At 42.9% G+C, this 27,538-nt stretch overlaps 1 protein-coding gene across 1 annotated transcript in view; it reads left to right on the top strand.

The window, feature by feature from the left end:
- The window catches only part of FER1L6 (fer-1 like family member 6), a 98,172-nt gene that overhangs the window by 43,196 nt on the left and 27,438 nt on the right, over nt 1-27,538 (top strand). The window contains exons 16-31 of the mRNA XM_090037715.1: nt 1,240-1,340; nt 2,137-2,227; nt 4,936-5,055; nt 6,923-7,075; nt 9,897-10,083; nt 11,266-11,390; nt 12,121-12,255; nt 12,878-13,027; nt 17,642-17,752; nt 18,978-19,139; nt 20,617-20,800; nt 21,063-21,289; nt 22,652-22,774; nt 22,904-22,943; nt 24,958-25,076; nt 26,107-26,238. Coding sequence (XP_089893841.1) covers nt 1,240-1,340; nt 2,137-2,227; nt 4,936-5,055; nt 6,923-7,075; nt 9,897-10,083; nt 11,266-11,390; nt 12,121-12,255; nt 12,878-13,027; nt 17,642-17,752; nt 18,978-19,139; nt 20,617-20,800; nt 21,063-21,289; nt 22,652-22,774; nt 22,904-22,943; nt 24,958-25,076; nt 26,107-26,238 — 2,160 coding nt within the window. The remainder of the gene's footprint in view (nt 1-1,239; nt 1,341-2,136; nt 2,228-4,935; nt 5,056-6,922; nt 7,076-9,896; nt 10,084-11,265; nt 11,391-12,120; nt 12,256-12,877; nt 13,028-17,641; nt 17,753-18,977; nt 19,140-20,616; nt 20,801-21,062; nt 21,290-22,651; nt 22,775-22,903; nt 22,944-24,957; nt 25,077-26,106; nt 26,239-27,538) is intronic.

The raw sequence follows: 27,538 nt of genomic DNA on the forward strand, positions 1-27,538 counted from the left end.
TGCCTAACTTCAGACTAACAAGGTGAATTACCTCTCTCAACTTTTACTGGACTACCAACATTTTCATCTTTCTCGGGCCTTCTCCCCAGAAGACTGTGCCTGTTTGCAACTGAAGAGACTCCTTAAGTTTTCTCATTGTCATAACAGAGCTGATTCTTTCAATAGGGCATGTGCAGTCACTGTTGTGCATTGACGGGCCCTGCATGGTGGTTGTTTAGCCTAGTTAGAACAGGTCTTTTAGAATTAGGGGGCAAATTCTTATAAGTGGCTTCTAATGTTGAGTGTCTTCATTTTGGGGCACCCAGATTTAGTTACATAGGGCCCGATTTTTGTTTCATATCAACTGATGTAAATCAGAAGTAACTTCATTGAAATTGAGTTGTACTGATGTGACCCACAACTTCAAGCCTGGATGGCCCTGAAGAAGCAGCCCGATTTTGAGGGAACCTGAGCACCTGCCATTCCCACGGCGGTCACCTCTAGAATCAAGTCATTCATTTAGGCATCTGATGGCTCAATGCAAGGCCTGTTGACATTAGTTGGTAGACTCTAAGCATGGTTTTACATGACTAATCTTAGCACTGGAGGGTTGCGTCCAGGCGAGCTCAGCCATGCGGTATGTGGTGCAGCAGACCTGTCTGTGGTGCCATGCACTGCACATTCAGGTGTTCTGCACACTTTTACCTTGCAGCATGGGTTTGTGGGGTTTTTTTACTCCAGGAGATCCCAAGGTAAAAAAAAACCATGCAGAAAAAAGTGGGGTGGCAGTGTGTGCCACCCAAAACCAAAACCTGGCCTGCCAGAGCCATGCTCCAACCACCAACCAGGCTCCCAGCTACATCTGCAGCTCCCCAAAGTCTCCAGGACTCCAGGTGAGGGTATTGGGGCCAGCACAGTTGCTGGCCTCAGTGTCCTTTACCCCACCTGGGGTAAACTGCTGTGCGCCAGAACACTTGTAGCATTGGTGTTCCCCAGGGACAAGCAGCAGCAGGACAAGGTGTATCACTGCTTCTTGTCCCCAGGGAAACAAACGTCCATGCTCATGTGGATGCAGCCAGGTTTAATTTTTTATTTTAGTCAAATAACAGACAGGCATTTCAAAGCCATTACATTTTGGGTTCCAAGTTCACCTCCCTCTCTGTCACTAGCTATATCCTGAATAACCATATTGTAAATAATTATACTGACAAACTGAATAATCACTCTCTTACATCACACTTTTTCACATCTTGTTTTCAGGAAGAAGGATTAGAGCAAGTAAAAGATTTGATCAAAGTTTCGGAGACTGCATCAGAAGAGAAAATGCAGACTGCTCTCAGTGACTTTATCAATCAAAGCAGGTAATCTAATTTACTAGAGAAGCCCAAAATGAATGTTATATACTGGCAGCACATTTCTTCTATTGGCTGGGAAATTGATGGTACAAATGAAAAAAACTAAATGGCCTTAAACTGGTATACAAGAGGATTTTTACAAGCCAACACTTTTATACAAGGAAAATACGTTTTAATGTACTTGGGCCTTGTTTTCACCTATCACTTATCAGGCTTTCTGGGCTCTCAGAATAAAATGTCCATGGGAGTAATTGAGATGCAAAAAACTGCATGATAGGTGCATTATAGAAGCAGGCAAAATAAAACTGAATTCAAAGTGTTTGCCAAGGTAAAACCCCTCTCATTAGGTACTGTGTAATGCAGGACTAAGAGACATATGAAGCCCAGCCATGAATTGATTTGGTAATCTACCCATTAAGGTACAGACTGTACCTTTCTTTAACAGTCATATTTCCATATTATTTTCTAGATGTGTATTAGTTTTTCTTGTCTTTCTCTGGATTCTTTCCAAACTGTCCACATCTTTCTTAAAATGGGTCCAAACTGGCTATAATTTTCTAAGTGTAGTCTCACTGAGGTTGAGTAGCGTGGAAGAATCATTTCCTGTGACATGCATGCCACACTCCTGTGATAGGTGCCCCAATATTTCTGTTATAATGACAGTTCCAGCATCACCATCTTCAGCTTCATACACTGTGTTCTAGAGAATAATTCACTTGCGGCCTATTTTATCTGCCATTGTAATAGAGAAATCTGACTATCTCAAAAAATGCTTCTGTGTTTTGCTGTGTCCTGGACATAGAGCTTTCATTGCTAATGCTGAAAAGAAGCCCAAAGGGATGAACCAGACGGCTTTGGACAAAAAGAGACTCACGCTGTGCAAGCAAGAGCTGGTATGAAAGGTTCTCTATTTAAACAGTCACACATTTAAATGATGGCTTAATGTAAAGTGTAATCGTTGCATATGTAGCAATTCAGATCTGGCTTCTCACTGTAGCAGAGCTTCAGAATGAACACAAAAACTGTATCAAACAGAGATTTTTTAAGGCCTGCTATATTAAGCAAAGTGTGTTACGGTTCTTTGAAGTATTTTGGAAAGTTTCATGTTCAATATGCACTATTCAATAAGAAATTATTAGTGAGTTAGGTCAAGGGTTTTCAACCTTTTTTAACAAGTATACCCCTTTAGATTTTTTTCTTGGTTTTAAGTGGGGGAGGGCAGATTGAGGCCCCCATGATGAGGGAGGGAGTGGGGCTGGGGTGGGGGGAGGGGCAGGGGAAGGGGCAAGCACTGCACAGCTGGGGCGGAGCACAGGACAGAGCCATGAGAGCGGTTCATCTGGGAGGCGGGGGTGGGGGGGGAAGAGGGGAGGACTTCCTGCAACTGCATACATCCCGGTGGAGGTCTGAGGGACACATGCCCCCCAGATCTGTGCATGGGGTGGAGGCGGCTGTTGCTGCAGGCTGGACTTTGCACCCCGCTGCCACAAGACCTGCACAATGCCATGTGCCTGCTGCAGCTGGGCAGGCAGGGAAGAAACACACACACACAAAGGCACAGGCACACACATGCAGGCACAGATACAGACACACGGAGATGCAGACACACACACAAATCCAGCAGGTAAGTGTATGTGGGGGAAAGGGTCAGGGGAGAGGGAAGGGGCTGGGTGGGGCAGATCGAGAAGGGGAGTGAGTGTGTCTCTGTGCCCGATCCCAGGACCGGGGCCAGATAGGTGAGGGCCCCTCTGTGGGCCACACATGCACCACCTGGCCAGTCAGCCGGGAGTGGGGAGGGGGCAAAGACTTGCACATAGTGGCTGCCACCATCCCATGCTGCCACTGCCGGGCCCTGTGCCACTTTCTTGTGGCAAATCACACATGTGGCACTGCTGACAGGCGGTGCGTGAGGTGTGAGATGTGTCAGCAGCCCACAGAGCTGCACGTGCAGCCAGCCATGGGACAGCGGTGTGGTGTGCAGTGGTGGCAGCATTGGGTGGTGGCAGTGACAGCCACTGCATGCGAGTTTTCCCCCCCCCCCCCGGCTGGCCAGGCGGTGCATGTGCAGTCCACAGAGAGGCACCGCTGCTCTCGTCCCTGGTGCCCTGCTTCTGGGAGCAAGTTGAGATAGGGGACAGTAAGGTGCTGCAGTGTGCTGTGTAGGGCCAGTGGTGCCCAGCGCACTCCTCTTGCTCTCGTGCAAAGTATGGGATGGTGCCAGGGGAGATGCCGCTGCTGCCACACCCCAGGGTGCACTCCATACCCGCCTGCCCGCCCACCTGGGTGTACCCCCTGCATTCTTTCTAAGTACTCTTGGGGGTATGTGTACCCCCAGTGTACCCCCAGTTTACAACCCCTGAGTTAGGTTCTTCTTACCAGCACTTGGCATTACAATAGCCCCAGATCATTGAGTTAGACTGAGTCATTCCTAACGTTGATTAGTGTAAACACTCATATCCTGCTTAATTGTTCTGGTGGACATAGGTTTGAATGATAGAAGAATCAGGCCCTTTATATTGTGCTTTATTTTCCACATCTGTGTAGATTTTTCAAATTCTATTTGATTTTCACACCATGCCCTTTAAGCCTCCTTTATACTGCCTGAATTAGATAAAAGGGCCTCTAGATAGACAAGAATCTTGCTCAGAATATACAAAAAGAATTAAATATTGCATGTGTTTTGCCTCTCTCTCTCATATGTATACCCTGTAATCAAGGTACCAATATGGCCCTTGTTATCATAGTATCTGAGTGCCTCACAATCTGTAATATATTCTGTTCACACCTGTGGGATATGACAATGGCATTATCCCCTTATTAAAGATGGGAAACTGAAACTGATAGACTAAGGTCCAGAACCTCAAAGGTATTGTGGCATCAAATTTCTGTTGAAATTGGTGTGAGTTAAGCATGTAAATATTGTGTAGGGTCCAGGGCTAAGGTACTTGCCACAAGGCCACACAGGAAGTCTGTGGTAAAGGCAGGAGTGGAACCCAGGGCTAATCTGAATCTCATATTAACACTCTAACTACTGGACCATCAGTTCTGTTTGACTGTCTTCTTTCAGTGTACGGTCCTGCAGAGCCGGCCCCTGAAGGATGAGGAATGTTGGACAATCTCCAGTACAGCTAACATAGGCCTTCATTAGCAGGTCGATATTGGAGCCATCCAATGTAGTAACTGTGCAGTAAATGTGCAGTGTTCTTTATATATCTCAGTGTTTTCAGCTAAATCTTAGAGTTGAACATTAAATGCATTTATTAGTTGTATTTAATGCCTGTAATATTGCACTGCATGTATCCAACTACCAGGGTTCTGCTCCATTGCTCTAGGCAAAGAAAACACAAATTTCCATGATATAAATACACATGCTTGGAGAAAATGCTAGGTTTCTATAGATCCTGTTCAGTAAATTTCTTCTGTTTTGACAAGAAAAACATTTCATTAGCTTTTCCCACTTCAGGGTAAAGCACTTCCACATTTTTCATCGTGAATCTAAGTACACATTTTCCTTTGCGTGTCTAGTTGTATAGTTTGACGTGCTTTTCATGAATACAATAGCATCTATGAAATATTTACGTGCCATCTATTCTTGTTTCAGGAAGCATTGTCAAATGATGCTCAAGGAATTATTCAACAGCAGAAAAAGAAAATATCCGTGGATGAAATGATGCGTGAGACCCAGACCTTTATAGAGAAAATTCTATTCCTGGTTGATGAGGTAATTCACTACCAACAGAGAACTTTATACAGGTCCCAATGTCTCAGTAAAATCCTGAGCTCAGTGCCAGCTACCTGAGGATGCCCACTGCTCTCCATCACCTCACTCACTGCTTGCAATATTGGAAATGTCCCTGTGGCCAGAGCAGAGTGATCAGGTGAAGCTGGATGCACCAGATGTGCACTTGCATGCTAGGTTCCATGGTGAGATTCAGAAAAAAGTAATGATGAAGCAGGGGCAGGCAATTATTTTGGGCAGAGAGCTGCTTAACAAGGTTTAGTGAGTAGCCCCGCCCCTTGAAGTTTACCCTGCCCCACTGGCTGCCATCTTGGGACCGGAAGTCCCACCCCTAACACCTGACCTTTGCTACTGGAAGCTCCTGACTGTGATGTGCAGTGTTGGCTGGAGCCAGGCACCAGCATCACCCCTGCTGCTGTTGCTGCCTCCACTCTCTGCCAGGCTGTGCACCATGGGGGGAAGGTGGGAGGGGTCCCCATACTCCCCACCCACCTTCACACCCACACCCTGCCCACCCAAGCTCTGCACCGTTGCCACCCGCGTGCAACGCCCCCCACCCCCAACTTCCCTGCCTGCTGCCTGGAGGGAACGAGATGCCAGGGAAGCCTGCAGTAGCAAGCCCAGTGCTGCCTAGGCCGGGCCTTTGTGCTTATGAGAGTGGGAGCAAAGCATAATAGTGTATGTTGGGAGCGAATGTAGGCACCTCACTCCCACGCTTGTGTGGAAGGGCTGGGTGGGGTTCAATTCATTGGGGGCCACCGTGGGCCAGACGAAAGTGCCTGGTGGTCCCCAGGCTGTATTTTGCCAACCCCTGATCTAGAGCAAAGAAGGGGCCTTAATGAAAGGTCCATGATGGAAGAGCAGGATCTAGGGCATCACTTGGGCAGTTTGCAGCCCTCTGTCTGCCATATAGCTGTGCTCTATGAAGCCTTAATTTTCACTACGGATGAGGGGTGGAAGAGGTGGGTCACCCAGTGGATCTTTAATTATGACCTATTCTGAATCTTGCACCCTCACACTGAAGATGGTAATGAAGGAATTCAGTTACAACAGTAGCCAATGCTGTTACTTCTCTTCCAAGCTGCTGCTAGTTCTTATTCAACCTTGGCCTTATGAAAAATAGATCAATGTCTCCTCTTTCTTATTTATCCTGTGGTCTAATGGGGAGTGAGGACTAAGCCCACAGATTTAATGGTCAGAAGATAATGTGACTGGCTAGCGTCATCTGTATATAATACAGGCCCTAGATTTTCACCTGGTCATTTCTACACCATGTCCACTAATTTCTGGTGGCACAAGACCATCTCTTTTAGCAATAAATTCCGTATTGGTTTAAAGACCTCAATCCCACATCCTTTGTCAAGATTCTCTAGTGGTTAAAAATTGTGTTTAAAAAGTTCACTCTATTCCTAGTTTGAATTTTTCTGGCTTCAGCTTCTCACTGCTGTATCTTTATATTATTTTTTATGTGAAAAATTAAACATCTGCTATTATAGCCTTTTCCCCCTCTGTGGGTCCTTATAAGTCATGATCAAGTCATCTACTAATCTTTTCTTTGATAATCTGAACAGCATGAGCTCCTTAAATCCCTGTACAAAGCTCTTTACCTCCAGCTTTGTTCAGAGACAGATTTGAATTTTGAGGCACAAACTAATTATTTCTTTAATTTATGATCCATGTCTAGCTGTTCTCAGGAGATGCTGATTTTTGCCTTGTCAAATAGTTGAAGAAAATCAGCTGTTATGAGTTGATGTTTAACACAAATTAATAATGGTTGTGTGTAAAAAGAGGATCACTCATTAGCTTAATGTTCAAACCACTGAAATTCTGGTCTTTGTCACTTTAATAGCCTCAGCATACTGTGCCCGATGTGTTCATCTGGATGCTCAGCAACAACAAGAGAGTTGCCTATGCTAGGATCTCAGCAAAAGATGTACTCTATTCTCCTGTGGCTGAGCAGAGAGGCAAAAACTGTGGGAAGATTAAAACCCATTTCCTGAAAGTAAGTCTGGGACATCAGGATCCTTTACTAAAATGTTTTTAGCAGGTAACTCTTTGGAAATTGTCCTTATCCAGGTCTCATTCCAGGAATTTCATTTTAGGTTCTAGCCATCTGAGCTTCAACATGGTTTTGGGTTTGTCTGCATTAGCAAAAGCAGTGTTTCTCATCCAGTGAACTGAGACCTCCAGGGAGTCTCACAAGGCAGTCAGGAGACTGAGGGTGCAGGCAGACGTTATGTTTCTTGCATGATCAGCCTCTGAAAGTGCTCTATAGCCGTGCTGTGACACATGCGTGGATGCAGAGTGCTTTTAACGTGGCTGATCATATGACAAATTACCCCGATCAGATGAGGGATCAGATGAAAGCATTGCACTTTACAGCATCTTAGCAAACTTTTGTTCCCTAACGTTAATTTGTGGCAGGATTGGGGCTGGGCTGATGCAGTGCAGCCCTGTCCCTGGGGCTGTCAGCAGGAAGAGAGGGAGAGCAAGCTGCAGGCTGGGGTTTGCCCAGCCTGAGCTGGAGGGGGGCAGGGGTGGATTGGAGCCCCCTCACCTTGCAGCCTCCCTGACCTTCCCCAGCTCGCTATCGCTCATCCCTTCCACCTCCCTTTCTAGTGACAGCCCCAGAGCAGGGGTGGGGAGCAGGGCTGGGGGAGAGAGGGGACTCCTCAGCTGCAGGCAGGCTCCTTGGGCTCCTGTAGGCAGGCTCAATCCCCCTTCCCCTGTCTTTAGTTTTGTGGGGGACTCTCTAAGTCATGGCACTTCATGTAAAGTGCCGCGAGTTAGAGCGGGGGCCTACACGTCTGTCAGCGCCCATAATAAAGCACTGAAAATCTGATTATGAAGTAAAGCCCCAAAATATTGCTTCTCTACTATGTGCATGCTCTGCCCCTTCAAAGTCAAGCATTTTCTGTCAAAGATTTGGAATCTGCACACAAAGAGATTTTCTAAGTTTACCATTGTTATTACCAATACATGTTTATACTTATTTTAAATCAATGTAAGGATGTTGACTTTAAATAAGGAATTAACTCGAAGAAGCTGGAAGACACTGATACACACACACACACACACACACACACATATATACACACACATATAAGTATATATATACATATATATACATATTCTGTTTCAATGTTATGCGTATTCATATTTCAACTATATGTGTAGTTGAAATACTGTATATTTTATCTTTACCTGTTTATCGTCTTCTCTTATACATGTCCACCATCCTACTAAGTGATTTATTCCTTTTGTTGCTGCAGTGTCTGTCATAAGTCCATATACACGCATATACAGATGCAATATGTACAGCCTCACTAAATGTTTATTCTCTAACAAATGCATTGCAATGCAAACTTTGAAAACTCCATGGAGAATTGCCAACACGTTGCTAACAGTTATGCTCAGACAACAAGGAAGCACAGTTTCAGATAGAATGTAAAATTGTTTATAGCTCCAATTTAAAGTATGTGTGCATATGTGATACATGTATGTGTGTGTGTATATATATGTATGTATGTATGTATGTGTGTATGCACACATATACAGAAATACTTATAAAGCACTACAGCCTGTATGTGTCAGACAAGATGGGCTGAGTGGATGCTATATACAGAAACAGTATGTACAGTAACAGCACACAATGAAATATCATAGAGTTGAATCACTGCCCCTTGTCAATAGCTTGATTGAAAAGCCTGAACTTACTGAAACAACAGACAGTTAGTAGCTTATTCTGTAATAGTTGAAACTATTCACACAAGCTTATCTAGAGAGCAGATAGGGTGTCTAGCCTCTTCTAATTGTCAAAGTAGTTTGCTATGCACACCTCTAACTACCTTTTAAAACCTTTCAGTGCATTTATTTTTACCATTCTTTTTAAAGCAACTTGTTAATTTTTTTCAAACCTTACATATGGGAGATGACTTCTCTTTCTATTCAAATGTTTGATTTTATTTTAATTAGATAAAGCCCATTTTAGAAGCGGTCCTTTTGAACACAAAATGAGGCTCAGTGAGAGGATCTGGCATAAGAATTGTTTTGGTCAATTAGATTAAGCCTCATAGGCACAGTATGGTCAGTTCTGTTATCTGAAAACAAATTGTAATTGGGAAACTTGACAGAAAATCCCAATGGTGGGATGTTTCTGTTCTCTTTAAAATACCAAAGGTACACTATGTGTGTGGGGGGGGGTGGGAGGGAGGGGGCAAAAAACAAACCAAACCAAACCAGATAAGCAGTCTTCAGTTGTTAGAGACTTGGAAAAATAGTGCAATGTAATTATAGTCTAGTTGCTTTTATGCCAAGAATTTCCTAATAATAAACAGTGTAAAATGCAGACTAAGCAGAGAAGGAATGGGAGAGAAGAAAGGAGGTCAATATTGTGGAATTTTTTGTAAAAAAACGGTACCATTTTATATGAATTTTTCCTGCCCTGCCTATGCAGTAATACAGTAATATTAAGACCAGGAGCAGCAGCACAGGAAAGTAACATCCATTGAAAAATGGACTAAAGAATGGGAAATTTAAGAGAGCAACCAGGAGAGACAAATTTGCATGTGTTTTGTAGAATAAACCAGGTTTCACGCTACACTGGGGTTGCCACTGAAAGCAGACTTTTCCAGCTAAGTCAGTTATTTTCTTGCTTAGAGGCAAGTATGTTCCACAGCCATTCTTCCTGTGAAGCAGGCATTGCATTTGTCAGTATATTCACCGAGGACCTATTCCTTGTCTACCATGCCTTGTCTAAGCTGTTCATAACATTGAACAATTTCTCTTTCTGGCACTTGTCACTGCTGTGTGAATTTCTTCAGCTACCAGGAAAACGCCCACCAGGTTGGAACGTACATGCAAAAGTTGATACCTACCTCTGGCTTGGTTCTGTCAAGTATGCCCACGCCATTATGGAGAACTTGCCTGTTGGATATGAGACTGAAGTGCCCTCCACAGCTAGCACAGGGCACCATGGTGCCCCTGACCCTGCCTATCTGCGCTACAAAAGTAAGAGAGTACTTCTGCAGTATAGAAGCCAAGAAGCTTAGTAGTTGTAAGGAGCATTAGATACAAAATATTCTGATTTAGCAGGGCTGTGAACCTTCAAGATGTCTGCTTGAAATCATTGCATTTTCTATTTAAGATATGCTAAATGTTTTGATCCTTGGAGGCTGATTCTGGCTGCTGAGTTCAGCGCTGCTGAGCACTCACCATTTGCAAAGATGAGCCTCATGGAAGCTCCACTTGCTTCATGGAGTCATAGGTGTTGGAGCAGGAAGGGGCCTGTTATATTACGCTACTCCCTCTATCTTCCACTCATTCTACATTTGGTCTGCACAGCACAGATTATAGTATTTATACTATCTAGTGTTAAATGTCCCAGAGGGAGAGGCTTATCAGCTTTCTTGGTAAAGCATATGTACCGTGCTATGTAATAAATAAATGTGTACATAGTTTCATAGTTTCATAGTTTGTAGGGTTGGAAGGGACCTGAGCAGATCATCTAGTCCGACCCCCTGCCATGGCAGGAAAGAGTACTGGGGTCAAACGGCCCCAGCAAGATGTTCATCTAACCTCCTCTTAAAGACCCCCAGGGTAGAAGCCAGCACCACTTCTCTTGGAAGCTGGTTCCAGATCCTAGCCGCCCTAACTGTGAAGTAGCGCCTCCTGATATCTAACCTAAACCTACCCTCTGCCAGCTTGTAACCGTTATTCCTGGTCACTCCTGGCAGTGCTCGGGGAAACAGGGACTTCCCCAGTGCCTGCTGGTCCCCCCTGACTAGTTTATAACAGGCCACAAGATCCCCCCTCAGCCTTCTCTTTTGGAGGCTGAACAGGTTCAGGTCCCGTAGCCTCTCTTCATAGTGCCTGCCCTGCTGTCCCCTGATCATACATGAGACAGTCCGGTCAAATGACCATAGACTGAAAATTAACAGACTCTTGATAATCTTCATTTTGACACCGAAAGTGAAAATGTCAGAGAATAAGCCTCAAATTTCCACTTGTAGGATGATGACAGTAACATGTCCCCATCCCATTAGCGTGTTGTTAAGCTCAGATGTTGCAAAAGGCTTTGGGCTAGCCGAAGTGGATGGTAGAGGCTGGACCTCTTTTTGCATCTTCTTTCTATGCACACATGGTGTTATTCTCACAAAGTTGATGACCGTATTTCTTCTTGTAATGACACAGCACAGCACTTCTTCCAGCTGAGAGCTCACATGTATCAGGCCAGGGGGCTCATTGCTGCAGACAGCACTGGACTTTCTGATCCCTTTGCCAAAGTGACATTTGTTTCACACTGCCAGACCACAAAGGTAAGTTCTGAAGGCTGCCTCATTCGTGCATAATCAAGGAACAGAGATGTCTAATTTCAGCCGTGAAAATGAGATGATAGATTAATTTTTCAAAGCCATATTGGACTTGCCATACCAAATAGGAACAGAGATCTATTTAATTGAATCCCTCATCACTGACAGCCAGTATCAAATGGTTCCATTTCCCTCTGTAAAATGTAGATAATATTTAATTAAAAACTACTAACTCCTTTACAGGGACGTTATAAGGCTTATTTTGTTACACCATATAAATGGCTTCAGGATCATAAGAAATTCAATGCTGGGTAACACCACAAGCATCCTGTCCTTTCCAGTGGACGAGAGTGGATACTAAGGAAGAAAGTATTTATGCAAGACCTGTCTAGATGGCTCTATCCTCTGCACCTCGCCCTCTCCAGCTTCCAGTATTCAGAGAGCCAAGAAATCTAATCCATGGGTTGCACTCCTAACTATCACGTTGAATACCCACTGATGAACTTATCCTCTAGGAATTTGCCCAGTCCTCCTTTGAAACTGGCTAAATGATTGATCAGTCTCAAATTATCAGGTTTTGAGACCCTTATGTAGAAGATGCTCTAGAAATAGGAAGCGCTCATACAATATTAGGACAAGAGGTAACTTTTGAGGCATCTCTGGGGGTCTATCATGTTGTACACTGTACCGTAACACTGTTATCCCGCTTTTTGTATTATTTTCTGTTTTTCATTAGATTATTTCTCAGACATTATCTCCTACCTGGAATCAGATGCTGCTGTTCAATAACATTGTACTTCATGGTGATGGAAAGGAAATTGCTGAATTCCCTCCAGTGGTTGTTGTAGAGCTGTATGACGATGATGCAGTGGTAAACATGAAATACTTCCTGTTAAAATACATGAGCTGTCACAGTGTTACTGTCTCTGAAAGGAACAGAGCCATGTTATTTCATAGGCTTCCCTAGCCAGATACATCAGTTTCTGGCTTTTTGGAATGGAGCTTAATATTGTAGTGGGGTGCAGTCTGAGGCTTAGATTTATTCTTGGCCTTCAGTTACATCTTTGCAAACCCAAGATTCAACTCATTCCTGTTCAATTCAGATCTAAAGAGGGTAATGAGTGGGAACCATTTAGAAGCATTATTTTATTTGTATGCAATTACACCGTTGTTTCAACATGTAGACAGAGACCAAATTTACCTGGCCCATGCAAGCCTGGTGTCATCTCACTGACTTAGAGTATAGGCGTTGGAATTGCTGAATGGTGAACCCAAAGGTTTGGTAAGCTTCAGATAGGTTTAAGGAATTCACCCCTCTTCATTTCAGTAGCTGCCTTCCACTGTATCTTACTGTGTGCTTCATGCAGTGCTTAGGATATTAAAAGCCAGTCTCATACATTTGGGTCTTGCACATGCTCCACTGGGTCTTGAAGGCTGCTGTTAGATTTGGACTACATCGGAAAAGACTGAAGTATGTATTCTTATTTATTTAGGGTAAATCTGAATACATTGGCTCTACAGTGGCTTCTCCAGTGGTAAGACTTGCTGACCAGCAGTATGAGCCACCTAAACTGACTTATCACCCATTGTATTGTGGAAATCTCTCTGGAGGGGATCTTCTTGCTACCTTTGAGCTACTACAGGTGAGCTAGAATTGTTTGACCATTAAGATTTAGCCTTATCTAGGGTAGAGATATACCTTGGCTCCAGTCCCACCCTCACTTAAGCAGGTACTCCCTTTTTAAGCTCCTTTTACACCTTATATACCTAGACCCCAGTGTAACTGTCACACCTGTGTGTCTTGAAGTTGGAGCTAGACTTCCTGCCCTTGTTCTCACAGCTGCCAGCCCTGGTGATCATCTGGGCCTCACTCCCCTCTCTCTCATGCTGCAGTTGTTGACTTCAGTTGAAAGTGGGCTTCAGTTCTGGGAAATGGCCCTGCATGTTCTTGCTGCCCAGAGCAGCTTTTTGTGTTTGTCCATAGTCCCCCATGCCAGCTTTAGCAAAGTCCCCCGTGCCAGCTTTTCTGCCTGTTAGCAATATGGAGCCAAGGCAGATGAGAGTGAATGAGCTGGATTTTGGTTTGGCTGTAGTGCATTTGAACAAGTGTTAATTAGTTTTCAAATGCAGGGTAAATTCTGCCCTTATTCTGGTAAGGAAGGTACCTTGCTGAGATGCCAACAAGCTACAATACTGTGTCTTTCAGTTCCTACAGGGAGTTTGCAGGGCTACTAATTAGGAGAAAAATCATTTAACTAATAAACAGAGTATTCTGGGATCAATGAAAGATGCAAAACCTGAAACCATGAGGCCATTTTGACAGTCACTTTCCAGGGTGAAACTGCACTTTGAAGCATGTGGAGCTAAATTTTGTTTTTAGTGATGTCTGTTTGATGCTTCTGAAGGGAGCTCATCATCTGTGTGGGATTTAATTGAGGACAGAGGATAGGAGAATAGTATTTTTCCCCCTCAATTTACATTTCATCTACATTTCTAGTAAGCAAACATTCAATTTCATTTCACTTGGCCAAAGAAAACAGCGCCTTTGGCTGCACTTATCTGAACATCTCTCGAAAGCCCGATTTAAAAGCTGGGAAGTAAATATAAAAATGACCCAGCAGTTGCCATTCTCGCGGTGTTTATGGTTAATCCCAGCAGTTTGGAGCCTGAAGAGTCTCACCTCAGATTTTTCAACTATGTGGACAGTAAAGAACAGTTTCAAGCCAAGAGACTTTCAAACATTTGAAAGGTTTCAGTCTCAGAGGCCTGTCATGCTGGTAGCCTCACCTGTTGTCAAAGGGTTCTTGACAATACTCAGAAGAAAAATGGAAATGATAAATCTACAATCACAATTTCACTCTATGCTTCAGAGGCAACCAGTCACCCCTTTGGTGACATTTTGCATTAGAGTAGCAGTATTTAGGGAGAAACACTCCTTTGTCAAAATTAAGATTGTTATTCCCACAAAAGGGTTAAAATAAATTTGAATATTTTAATAGCATTTAAGAGACTTCAAGCAACACGAGATTAAGAGAATGACTAATGAGCACTTGCAGTCTCGGTCATTTGCAGTCATTCAAGATCACAAGGTGCTTTTCTCAAGAACTAGGGATGTTTTTGGGCCAGACATCTTGGAACAGTTCCCATCTGTGTAATTACTAGATTTGTATAAAAATCCTGCCCCCTCCCCCCTTGCATTAAAACTGTTGCCGTTTTATTTTTAGTTATTTCACTTTGTACATAATTCACTTGGATTAAAGGACTATTTTCACATCCCAAACCTGTGAACATTGGTAACTTTGGAATTTTGACTTCACAATTTCACAGTCCCCTGTGACTCAGAATGGGCCTTGCTTGAAATTAGGATTGTGACCACAAAACAAGCTCTGTAAAGAAAGATGTGTCCAGTTTTTTTAACCAAAATGTCTTTACTTTTATGTTTGAAGTCATGTGAAAGAATAGCTTCCTCTTTCTCGGCCAGTGTCTTAACCGCCTAGCACTCTCCATGCAATATAAACTTAATGGCCACATCCACACAAGCAGGGGCGTGTACTTGCCACTACTTTGTGCCACTACTATGTGCTTTAGTGAGTGCCCCTGCTCGTGTGCTTTGCAGAGGGACACATTGTCTTGCTATTCCATGTGCTTCAGGATGGGGGCTGGCTGGGGCATAGGGTGCCTCAGTGTGGGGGGCTAGCCAGCATGCAGCCTCCATGCTGAGGCACTGCCCCAACCCTGTGCCCCAATCAACACGTGGAGACGGGGGAGCGGACAGCTCCCCAGCTGGCTGGGGCAGTGTGCCTCAAGACAAGGGAGTAGGAAATCCTAGTAGCAAATTTTGCCCCAGCACGGTCAAACACACAACACGTGCAGTTTGTGGCACCGCAAAGAGGTTTGCAGCACCACAAACTGAACATGCCTGCACATCTGGATCCAGCCAAGAGGGTGCAAATCTTTACTTCTTCACATAGTTGTAGTGTGGCACTGAAGTAAAACCACTCAAGTTATATAAACGCAGTTCTATTTAGGGTTTCATAGTGTGGCAGACAGAAGATTTGGCCTATGAGCTGCTGCTAAACAGCTGCTGTGTTGCCTGCAGAAGTCAGGAATAAATCCCCCAACCCCACACACATGTTTCACTGGCCAGATGTGTTTTTTTCCGTCCCCCCTCCCCCACTTTTTTTTCAGAGATTGGCTACATCTGGAGACAGACCATCAAGCAGTTTGGGCAGAGCTCTGAGGTGATCCAAGAAATCTTAGATTCCCAGCTGGCAGATCCTGCTCACTTTCTCGGGATCAGACTGATTGACACCTACAGGGTGGGGTATCAGAGTGGCAGGGATGTGAGGGCCACAGGGAGCTGGTTTGTTTTCCTCTGCACCATGGGGTATGCAGGCCTGCTCAGAGCATTGGGGCATATCTTATCTGTTGAGTACACTTGTGATGCAGGGACCTCAGGCATGGGTGATGCTCCAGTTTCTCCTGTTCTGTGGCATGCAACAGTGTGTGGCTCTGAGGAGTGAAATGCTGAAATCTAATTAATTGAGTTTAGTTGAGGTACACAGGTGTAATTCTGTGGCCTGTTATATAAAGGAGCTCACACTAGCTGATCTAATGCCTGTTTCTAACCTTAAACTCCATGAAATCTAATAAACAAGGTTCTTTGGGATTCATATAGGTAAAAGGTGCTAGTGTATATAAATGTGAATTATTGCTGTTAGTTTTATTATTGCCATCACTTCTTACAGCAGAGCAATGACTAGGAGATATATTTTACACCCTTCTGTTCTCTGCACCTACAAGGTAGTCAGGAAAATATCTCTTCTTCCTTATGTTAATTGAGCCTCCCACACAGTAGCACATATCAGTACCTAAAAAAGACAGATGACACCTATTTAAAAGAACCAATTCACAGGTCCCCTGGTGATGGCAGCTGATAGTCTTAACCTTTCAGTAGCAATAATTTATCTTTGCAATTATGAAGTGCCTTTGACAAAGCATTGCTGCTTCTTACCATCTATGTCCTTTTGTTTGTAGAGAGCGTGTATCACAATACAGCCCATCTGTTTGATCTATTTGCCCAGTCCCTTAGTTAACCTGAAAACACTTCACATCTTATCCTCTCCCATATCCACCTCTTCATGTATTGTAATGAAGCTGAGCACAGTTGCTAAGCAAGACACAAGGTAATCCGTAAACTAGAAATTCATAGTTTGTTTTAGTAGAGAAGAGATCCTTGTTAAAGAGATCAGTGCTCTTTTGACATAGTCTGACCAAGTAAAAGCAAAGTTCTGCTAAACCAGGCAGCGTGTAGATCTGCCTTATAGACACTTGGGAGGAAGGAAGGGAACCAAACAACTCTTGAAAACTTACAGTGGGTTGAGAAATAAAAATGCAGGGAAAAGGGAGAACCAGAGCATGGTGACAGGTAAATGTCATTCAACTAAGTGAATTCTTCAAGTCAATGATAATATCCAAATATTATGACATCCCTTCCACCTACCCCCCCACCCACACATACACACACAATCCAAAATAGATATATGAGGTAAATATGAATATCAGCATCTTTGCCCATCCCAAAGGTGAATACAAACATGTGAGTTCACTTACAAGAAGCACAAGGGCTGCCTGCATCCAGAGTCTTGGTGGGATGCTGTATAGAGGGAGGACTCAGCCTTGACATTTCCAGGGCTTGGTTGTTCCCAAACACAGCATTTCTACTTTGACAAGTCACCCCTGTTATGCCAGGCTTTGTGTGACTTCCAGGCAGAGTTAACAGAGCCATGATCACCTTAAAAGATGGTTAAATAATGTTGTCTGCTGGATTTTTTTCTAGACTGTTCTTCTGAAATAGTGGCCAGTGTATGATTCAGTTCATCCCTTCTTAGTTTGTTTTCCAGTAAGAACCATAGTTAAAAGAGTATCATTTTTGACAGCCTTTTAGTTATTATATTATTAAGTATAATTACTCAGGGCATGTAATGTGTTCCTTATAGCTGATTATGGTCTATCAAGTCAAGAGAGACACTTTCTGGAGAGCTGCCTGAATACATGCTGTTGAACATAAAATGATTTCTCCCCATGAAATCTTTCCCTTTCTTTCTCGTGATGCAAAGCATTTTCTCACTGTTGCATTTACATGACAACTCTAGTCTCTGTGAAGTGCTCTATTCTATGTACAAGTCACAGGAAGCTCTGAGCAGATCTTTATTTCTGCACAGACCAGTAAGAGCTATCAACCGTTTCATTCTTAGGTTCCTGATTCTGGTCCCCAAAGCCTTCCCTCAGTAGATCCACCTGATGTTACCCAGATTTATCCAGTTCCCGCCAACATCCGTCCCATTTTAAGTAAATACAGAGTGGAGGTAAGTGGCCAAAAACAATATTTTAACTGTTTCAGACTCTCAGATGCCTACGTTGTCATAGTAGGCCACAAGGTTTAGCTGTGCAAGCTTTTTATTTAGCCACATAAGTAAAATTCCACGGGATTGTGAAAACAATTCAGAGGGCCAGGACAGGTAGCCCTGAAAGCTGTGGGTAACTTGCCCCCTGAGTTTGGTCTTGAAAATAACTGGGGCCAGATTTCAGCTACAGCTTGTCCATGTTAATGGGGGCCAGCTTTTTTGGTAGCTGTGCCACAGACAAAACCCTACTCCATCTCCAAGTGCCAGTCCGTTCCCTTTCTCCTGCCCAGTCGCTCTGCTTCCCACAATCTGCCCAATATGTCACTGTATTCCCTGCTCCCTCCCTGACCTGCCACATGCCACACACAGGTTTCCCTTGCTATTTGTGGCACTCATGCAACAGATTGGCTACTCCCATCATCTAGATGACCTTAGTTCTCCACCAAGGAGTACATTAACATCAATTACCCTCAAGAAAATATCAAATCAAACTCAACGCAGTCATTTGCCAGCTCTAGGCCTGTGTTTCTAGTCCTTTCTAGACACATCACCCAGTTCCTGGCAAAATAGCAGCCCTACTTCTTTAGGCTTCTTAAGGGCTCACACCAGGCACTTGCTCTTCTCACACGTGAACTTCTTCCCCACTCAAAACTCTCCTTGCTGCCTCCATTTTCCAAGCCCCTTCTAAAGGAAAGCTGCATCCTCTGAAGGTCTGCCTGCTGACTCAGTTACCTGCACATATCTAGATGTAGCCATGAGACCTAGTTGAGCAGGGTAGCTGCTATTATCCTCTTCCCAGCTGGGGTGAGGTTTGTATACGTCCATCACATAGGCAATGGGCTATGCCAAGTTGTTTCCTGAGAAGGTGGCTGTTCAGGTGAATAGCATGCGTGCCTGATAAAGGAGAGGAATATTACAAATAAAATTATTATTGTTGCTATTGCTGCAGCTGTTGCTGATGATGATCTCAGTGTTTGGTTAAAGATTAGAAGTTGTTAATTGCTTTAACTTGTAATGCCATTTTTTTACTGCAGAAAATGACAGTTGTCTGAGGCAAGTTCTTGTAGTCCTCCCCACCAGCTTTAGAAGTACTCTCTGCTGCTCGGTATTGCCAGAGTGAACCTGCCCCCTGGTTCCTGGTGGTAGCTATATGTTGCTGACCATGTCTCTTCAACCTTCCATATAGGTTCTGTTCTGGGGTGTTCGTGAACTGAAGAAGGTCCAGCTTCTTTCTGTAGACCGCCCCCAAGTTCTCATTGAATGTGCAGGGAAAGCCGCGAAATCGTGCGTCATCCAGAGCTACAAGAAAAACCCCAACTTCAACGTCCAAGCAGATTGGTTTGAAGTGGTGCGTACTATGTGGTGCCCCTGCCCATGGTGTGGTCCCTGCGAAAGACATAAATGAATGGCTCATTTCAGTGATTCCCGGCCAGACCACTCCTCTGTGTCTTAATTATGCATTGAGAGAAATCATTATTTATACATTAACCTAATCGTTTAAAGGTGCTCCAGATGGATACAATTACTAATGTTTTGCTAGAAGAAGAAACTGTTCAGAAGCTGCTTCTCAATTAGGCCAGATCATTAATGAAACACATTGCAATTAAATTTAGATCCACTGGGTGGAACTTGTTGCTAGACAGCAGGAATTTTTTCTTCCCAAAGATATGTTATGGTTTGGATTTCTTTCCTTTTTAAGCCCTTGTTACCATACTGGGCAGTTAAGTGGCCCAAGAGCACTGGAGACGTTTATATTGTTGACTTGAATCTATCCCTTATTAGGCATGCTTGGACATTTTAATTACTGTCCACTGGCCTGTAGGATAGGAACTGACAGCAGAGATGAAGATCTATTAAAGTATTCATAAAGCACAATGCTATCTCAGGGGTGGCAGTAATACCTAAATTCTTTCTGTTTTATCTTGGTATCTTTAACTTCTGTTGCACTTGACACGTTTAAAGTGCTATATAGACATTACATGGGTGACTGGTGCCGCCTTAGTCAGGGCGGGCATATGCCGCCTCCCCAGTGACCAGTCAGTGCGGCCAGTCTCACCAACCGGGGGGTCCCCCCATGGCCAATCTCGCCAACCAGAGGTGTGGGATGGGTCATCCCATGGCAGAATTTTCCAACCAGTGAGCTGCTGCGCTGCTCCCGAAAGCGGCCGTGGCACTCCTGGAAGCTGTCTGCATCCAGCACTTGCACTCCCCAGCCCGCACTCACGGGGGGGGGCCGGTACTCCTGCCTGCCTCCTGCCGCCCATCGCCTGAGCGGGGAGCGCAGCCTGTCAGGGGGTGCACATGCACCCCCATGCATTCCCTACACATTGCCACTGAGTCATTACCTAGTTGATCCTCACCAAAGCCTTTCATGATAGGTAAGTATTTATTGTCCTCACGTTATGGAAGGAGAGCCTAGGAGGTACAAGGGCAAAGTCACAGCAGGGACATTATTATTGGACTGATACATTCTTTCCTCTCAACATCACTCTTCTTCACTGCTCTAGACCAGTGGTGGCCAACCTTTTTGGCAGGTGTCACAAATTAAACCTTGCCCCCCCACCCCCACCAGTGCTACTCTGCTCCCCAACTTTCTACCTGATCTGCCACTCTGATCTCTACCCCCAACTTGATCTGCCATGAGCCAAACACAGCAGCTACCTGTGCCATTTTTGGCATGCAGGCCACAGGTTGGCCACCCCTGCTCTAAACCATTTTGTTCACATTGATGCATTTAATAACCAGGGCAAACTATTGCATTTCATGACTACTTAGTCCAGGAGCAAACAAATGAAACAAATGGGTTGTTTGTTCTCTTCTGATAGGAATTACCTGAAAATGAACTTCTGCACCCGCCCCTTAGTATCTGTGTTGTGGACTGGAGAGCCTTTGGTCGCAGCACGCTTGTTGGAACACACACCATCAACTGCCTGAAGCAGTTTCTATATAAGCCTAAGGGCCTTCCTGAAGCTACAGCAAAGGCAGTGGAAGTTGTAGAAACTGGCAGAGGTAAATTCTAGATTCCCAAATAAAAATACCAAGTAATAATTTTGGTGAAACACTTGTCATTTGATAATTTATTGCAGTGCGTCTTAAAGCAAAACATTACTTAAAGGATTTCTGGGTTGGGGATAATTGTTTAGCTCCTTGCCAGATTGTGCACTATCCATGAATAAGGACAGGCATTATTGTTAATAACTGTTTAAGCATCAACATGATGACCATCATTTCTGGCAAAGTCTTACCCAGCTTGCTCTGCCTCCAATTTCAGCATCCCCTGAGTCATCAAAGCTACTTGAATCACCCCAAGAACAGCCTCCCCCAACAGATCATATATATGTTGATGTGGAGCATGATACTGCTGCAGTAGGAATGCCAGAACCAGTTCCAGCACCATCTCCTTCTCCAGCAACTTTACCTGCTACCTCTTCATTGACTCCACCTGCTCCTAAATCTTCATTGGCCTCATCTCAACGAACAAAAGATGGAAAACAAAAGGTGGGCACAGCTGAAGCCATCAGCTAAGAGTTATTTGGAAGTAATTTCTCATTATTTATATTACTGATGTTGTCTTCGAGCCTAGCAGTTCTAGTCATGGAACAGGATGCCACTCTGGCTAGATGCTATACAAAGATAGAACAAAAAGGTGGTCCCTTTTTGTTCTAAAGGTACCAAGATAGAACAAAAAGGTGGTCCCTTTTTGTCCCCACAGCACTTGCAATCCAAATATCAGACCAGAGACCACTGGGGAATAAATGGATGGGGAAGCACCAAGGAACAGTGAGATAATATTGGCTATTATGGTGGGCAGTATATATTTTAGACTGGAAAAATATGTTTTTTCTGATCAGTTGTTTGTGTAAATTATGGGCCAGCAACTGTTTCTTTCTTTTTTTTGGTTTCAGTTTCACTGATAATAGTCATTCTTTCATTTTTAATATTAGAAACAGACCATGACTCAACTGGAGGCCTTTGTGTTCTGTTGCAGTTGGTTTTGGCAGTGGGATAAAGAAAGCAGCCTCTTGTAATTACACCCTGCTAGTTTATTTTATAATTTGAAGGTCTAAGAAATGCAGTGATGTTTAGACCCTCTATATACACACCTTTGTGTGTTTTTCACCTTTTACCATTGCATTTAAAGATATAAGGGCAATACAATAAAGAGCAGTGCATAAACAGAGCCAGGTGATTCAATTGTGTGCATCTAATACAGGTTATGATAGCTGCTGTTGTAACTGCACTGCTAAATACATGCCAATGACACGCTGCAACTCCTTACTGGTATGAATGGTTGAATGCAAATTTAATAGGGCCCAATACTTAGTTATATGAGTAATCTAACTGAAGGCAGTGGGACTGCTTGCACAAGCAGTTGGTTTGCAGGTACTGTCTTTTACTTTTCTAAGGGCAAAATGGCTGTGTTTTCAATGGCCATTGAGAATCCTTATTGGCTTCATAACTCGTGTGTTGGCAATACTGAAAGTCCTGAGTATGTCTGCAAACTGTCCCAAATTCAGTCGGGAGGAGTAAAGAAACTAGGGCAGAGCAAAAAGTGTGTTTTCGTGAATATTTCTTTATGGCAAAGCTTTCCTTTAAATGGTTTGCTTTGTATCACATTTTAGAAGTACACTATTTTGGTGTCAGTCAAAATAATGTAGCAATTTCATGGATAAATGTTAACCACAACAGTTTCTCTGTTAGATCATAAAGAGGGAGAAGCAAAGTAATGTAACATTTACTTAGTTCTTAGAAGAGAAAATCCAGTCTACCCACATTGTTCCTCTTGTCTTCATAATCGATTTGGCTTTTAAGAGTTCACAATCTTTGAATTTAACATCATTTTCCTTACATTTTTCTTAGGACTTAAGGAAATGTTCTGGACAATCTACCAAGAGAAAAAAGAGAACTCTAGTGGATGAATCTGCTGAAAATGTTATTGACTGGTGGTCAAAGTACTTTGCTTCTGTGCTAAAAATGCAAAAGGTCAGTGCATCAATTAAACATGCAACTGAGTAGATGAATGGTGTTTGAAAACCAGGTTGTATGCTAAATGACTTCACTTTTATTATTCCTTTTATATTTATATTGTCCATTCTCTTTTTGTTTTGATAGGCAAAGGGAATCTATCCCAGTGATGGAAAACCCAACAACAGTGAGAAATACATTTGCATAATTTTTACTTGTAATGATTTGTTTCAGTGATAATTGAAGAATATTACCACTGTTCATGGTTCATAGTTATTTTTAGTAGCATTGCACCATGGGTGAAGTCTTCAGATTCTGATCCATACTGGATTAAGTTATGTTTGGGTTAGATATTAAATATATTAAAATGTCGTGAGCAGTTCTTTGCAGATTTCAGCCTCAAAATGATGGATGAATGTACAAGGTTGCATGCTGTAAGGAGACAACTACATTCTTGGGCAGCAGCTGTATTGTGTCCCAAATATAAGACAAATTTTTAGTGCAACTCAGAACCAAAACACTACAAATAGACTATGAAGGATTACAGAATTGAGAGGCTTTACCACTGCTGTGTCCAACTCAATGTCGACTCAAGAATGTTTAGCATCAGCACTTGGAGAGATTTGCCAAGAATAGACAGTAAATGCATTAATAAAACAAAGTAATCTGTTGCTTTGGAAGTCACTGTAATAGTGACCCATGCCTCTAGCAAATATTTTGCTAATCCAATTTCTTAAATTTGACAAGGAAGGGAAGTCTAATGTTTGTACTGGCTGTGCAGAGTTGCTGTTCACATTTAAAAAGCTGCCTTCATTCCCATCCTAGAGGTGACAGCATTTTTCTAGTGGTTGAAGTAATTTAGAGTTTCCAAAGCATTTTGAGGATCTTTCTATATCAGTTGTTATTTATGCTGGGAGCAGCAGCTGACTAGAGTTTCCATTACCTTAGTAGTATGGATGATTTCGTATCAGTCTACATGAGATAAATGTTTTGATAGACAGGGAATGCTGTACAAAAGTCTGACATCATATCCATGTACAATGATATGTATTTGATAGAGTTTCTATTGCAGTTGACCAAGCTGACAGCTTGAAAACTGAAAAGCACTAGTATTTTTATTTGATATGTTTCATATTTGTACCTAGATTTATACAACTAGGACTGAGCTTGATATCCATCCCTTCCAATCCTATATCGTTAATATAAGTGTACAGATACATATACTCTTATATAAATACAAATCAATGTATAAATATACCCTTAAATATAAATATATACCTAATATAAAATATAGATAAATCATAGAAAAGTAGGGCTGGCACGGACCTCAGGAGGTCATCTAGTCCAACCTCCCTCTTAAGGCAGGACATTCCTATTTAAACTCTTCCAGTTAAGTGTTTGCCTAACTTCCTTTTAAAAACTTTCAAGGAGGGAGATTCCACAACTTCTCTAGATAATCTGTCCCAGTGCTTAAATGCTGCATAGTTATAAAGTTATTCCTAATAATAATAATCATGTCTTATTTATGTTAGAGCTAGTGCAGTTGATAAGGCGAGACTGACCCAAATTTAAGCCTAGATACAACCAAGCCAGAATAAATGTGAAAAATTGGAATAAATACCTAGACTTCAAAGGTCTTTCCTGCCTTTTTTGGTATTTGGTGGTGCTTCAACCAATTTGTTTCTGCTTAGCCGTTGCAATCATTGCAGCTCGCATTCTCTGGGGCTTCCTCAAGATCAGAGGCATGCTGAGATGTGTTCTGTGCTGCCTTTGCCTTGAGGAAAATCTGGATTATATGAGACCACAAAGAAGCAGTCATCCTGGCAGTGGCAGTCCACCAAGATAAGCCTCTCCCTGAAAAGGAGTGCTGAAGAAGAAGGATTAAAAGGGGGACAAGAAGAAAATAATGTGTGCATGGTGGATAGAGTGAGAATGGAAGTCACCAGGTTTGGGGAATAAGCATAATCCTGTCATCTGACAGTGCTCAGCAGCAGAGAGGTATAAAAATTGTGTTTCTGTTAAGGAAAAGGCATGAAAAAGGAGAGGGATCTCTGACTTGCTTGAGATGAGAGAGTGTAAGTGGAGAAGAAGGAAGGGAGTAAGACATCTGTATGGTTTTTTTACTAACTCAGCTAAAACATTTGAGGTTGGTCCATCATTGCAATCACTAACGCCTAAATGATGTTATCAAATCTCTGTAGCTAAGCAGACTTCTGACCAGGTAACATTAAACATTGAAGAGACACCAGAAAAAAAGAAGAAAAATAAGTTACTCCAAAAGAAAGGAAAGGAAGAAGCCCCAAATCTGGCAACTTTGCAGGTGAAAAATATTTCATTGCTTTGTTTTTATCCTATAAACTCAAAATTGACTGTTGTACCCAGGACTTAGCCTACAGTGAGTCTTGAGTGGAATTTAGTCATTGTGCTGCTACTCAGAAGAGGGTTGAATGTCACCCTTACTAAATATTAGACTCCTACTCCTTTTTTGTTTCCCTTTGTTATAGTTTCACCTTGGATATAGCTAATTAAATGAATTTTTCCACACCTTATCGTATCAATGCAATTAAACATGTTCAGTGATTTAGTCTAAAACATCTACTTGTACTAACATCAGCACAGGAATGCAGTTACTAGAGATTAAATGTTTCAGAAATGTGAGGTGTATAAGAATTGGGAAAGTAAATAGTATTCAAAGTCTTATATAAATGGATAGTCTGCTCTTACTGGGAATAATATATTAGATGCTATTCTCCCTATCTTATAAAAAACAAAGTAACAATAGAGGATGTTCAAAGAAAAGATTAGGAACAAGGAAAATGATTAGAAACCTAGGAGTTGAACGAAAGGGGACATGAAACAGGTTTATAATATAATGAAATGATAGCCTTTATATCATCTTTTAAAATAGAAAGGCTTCACCTTGAGCAACAGAAATGGAGTACCCTTTTCACCTTTACATTCAAATTTACACAGAATAATACTGTAGCAGACAGAGGTGGAAAACTCTCTTTTAGATAATAAATGGATTGCATTATCTAGTGCAGGAAGATTGCTATTGACAATACTTCTTTTTCTTTTTTTGTCATGCTGCCATGCTTCTTGTCATTAAGGTGCTGCTAAAATATTGGGGTGGCAAAATACCACGCACATATGTTAAAAATAAAACATTTCTCAGCAGCAGTGGAGGAGGGGATCTTTTCCTGTTGGTTCCCAAAGAGTTTTGCAAATACTTGATTTTATAAAACCGTTTTTCCGAGCTAAAACTGATCTTGGGCTTACCCTCTACTGCAACAATGGTTGTGCATGTACTTAGTACGTCTTAAGAAATGAGCATTCTCCCATGTTTCAAGATCTACGACGGAGACCTAGAGAGTGAATTTAATAACTTTGAAGACTGGGTGAAAACCTTTGAACTCTTAAGAGGCAAATCCAGTGACGAAGACCATGGTGACCATGAAGACAGAAAAATAGGAAAATTTAAGGTGAGCTTAAATGCTGATTTGGTGCCTGGCAATTTAAAGAGGGGCATGTTTTCATTGACGTTCCACGTGTATAGGGAATGTTTTTCAAAAAACATTGGTAGTCTAGTCCAATGATTAGCTCTCCTGTTGCAGCCAAAGTCACAATGTGTTGCAGAAAAGTCTGAAGTTTTAAGAAGTTTGGTGTTTTATGATCTCTTCTATGAAGTCAGTTTCCAGCCCACTGTGTTTACTACTGTTGTGAATCAGAGCACACAGCTACAATTCCAGAGCTGCACTGCGCTGTGGTAATTAGAGCCAGAACAGAATGACTGTGCTATGCAGTCCAGCCACTACTAACGTGACTGCATTTCCAAAAGATAATTTCAAATACACTGAACAGCTTAAATGATGAAGCTTCTACTTACATCCACAGGGAGACAACTCCACATTTCTTACATGTTGGGAAAATCTGCAAATGTAATTCCAAGCACAATGAAAGTAATAGTTTCCTGCTTTCAGACTGACGTCCTCTGTGCTTCAGGAGAATCAATGTCTTGAACATGTACATTGCTGTGCAAGTGTCTGTTTAAAGATGTTTTGCTAATTTATTTGAAGTGGTCAAGTTGTTAAAGCACAAGCTTTTGTTTGTGTTCTAGGCATTGGGGCTACCCCTTTTTAAGTTTTTTTAGTGGCAGATTGTATTCCATGTTATAAAAGCATCATTAACAAGTTACTGTTTAAATTAGGGGCATCAAAGAGATGGCCTGTGGGTCAGATCCAGCCTGTGGAGCTCTGTGATCCTGCCTGTGGGTCTTGGACTGACCCCACATGCTGCATACAGCATGTGCCAGCCCACACACCACACATAATGTGCGGGGCTGCACCTGGGGCTGTAGGCACTGCACATGGCATAGTGGGTCAGTCTAGGGAATGCACTGCATGCAGTGCCCTGCTGGACCAGCCCTGCACACTGGCTCTGAGGCCAGTCCTGATTAGGCCCACAGACCAGCCCCACGCAACAGAGCTAGCACCTACGGCTAGTCTGGAATGACCACCTCATACAGCAGGCACCCCATGCCAGCTCTGTGTGAGAGCCCCGCACCAGGGTTGGCACATGCTGCATGCAATGTACAAAGCTGGTCCAAGGCATGCGCTGCATGAGGTGCCCGCATTGGACCAGCCCTCTGAGCTGGATCCAGTGCATGGGCCCAATCCAGCCTGCAAACCAGCCCCACACCCTTCATCCACCTCACAAGGTCAGATGAATGTGACACTCCTGATTTAAAGCAACTGAAATTACACTCAGCTTAGACCAGTGTAA

The sequence above is a fragment of the Crocodylus siamensis genome, chromosome 3 (assembly GCF_052110815.1).
Source record: "Crocodylus siamensis isolate JL-2025a chromosome 3, ASM5211081v1, whole genome shotgun sequence".
In the NCBI taxonomy this organism is placed as follows: Eukaryota; Metazoa; Chordata; order Crocodylia; family Crocodylidae; genus Crocodylus; species Crocodylus siamensis.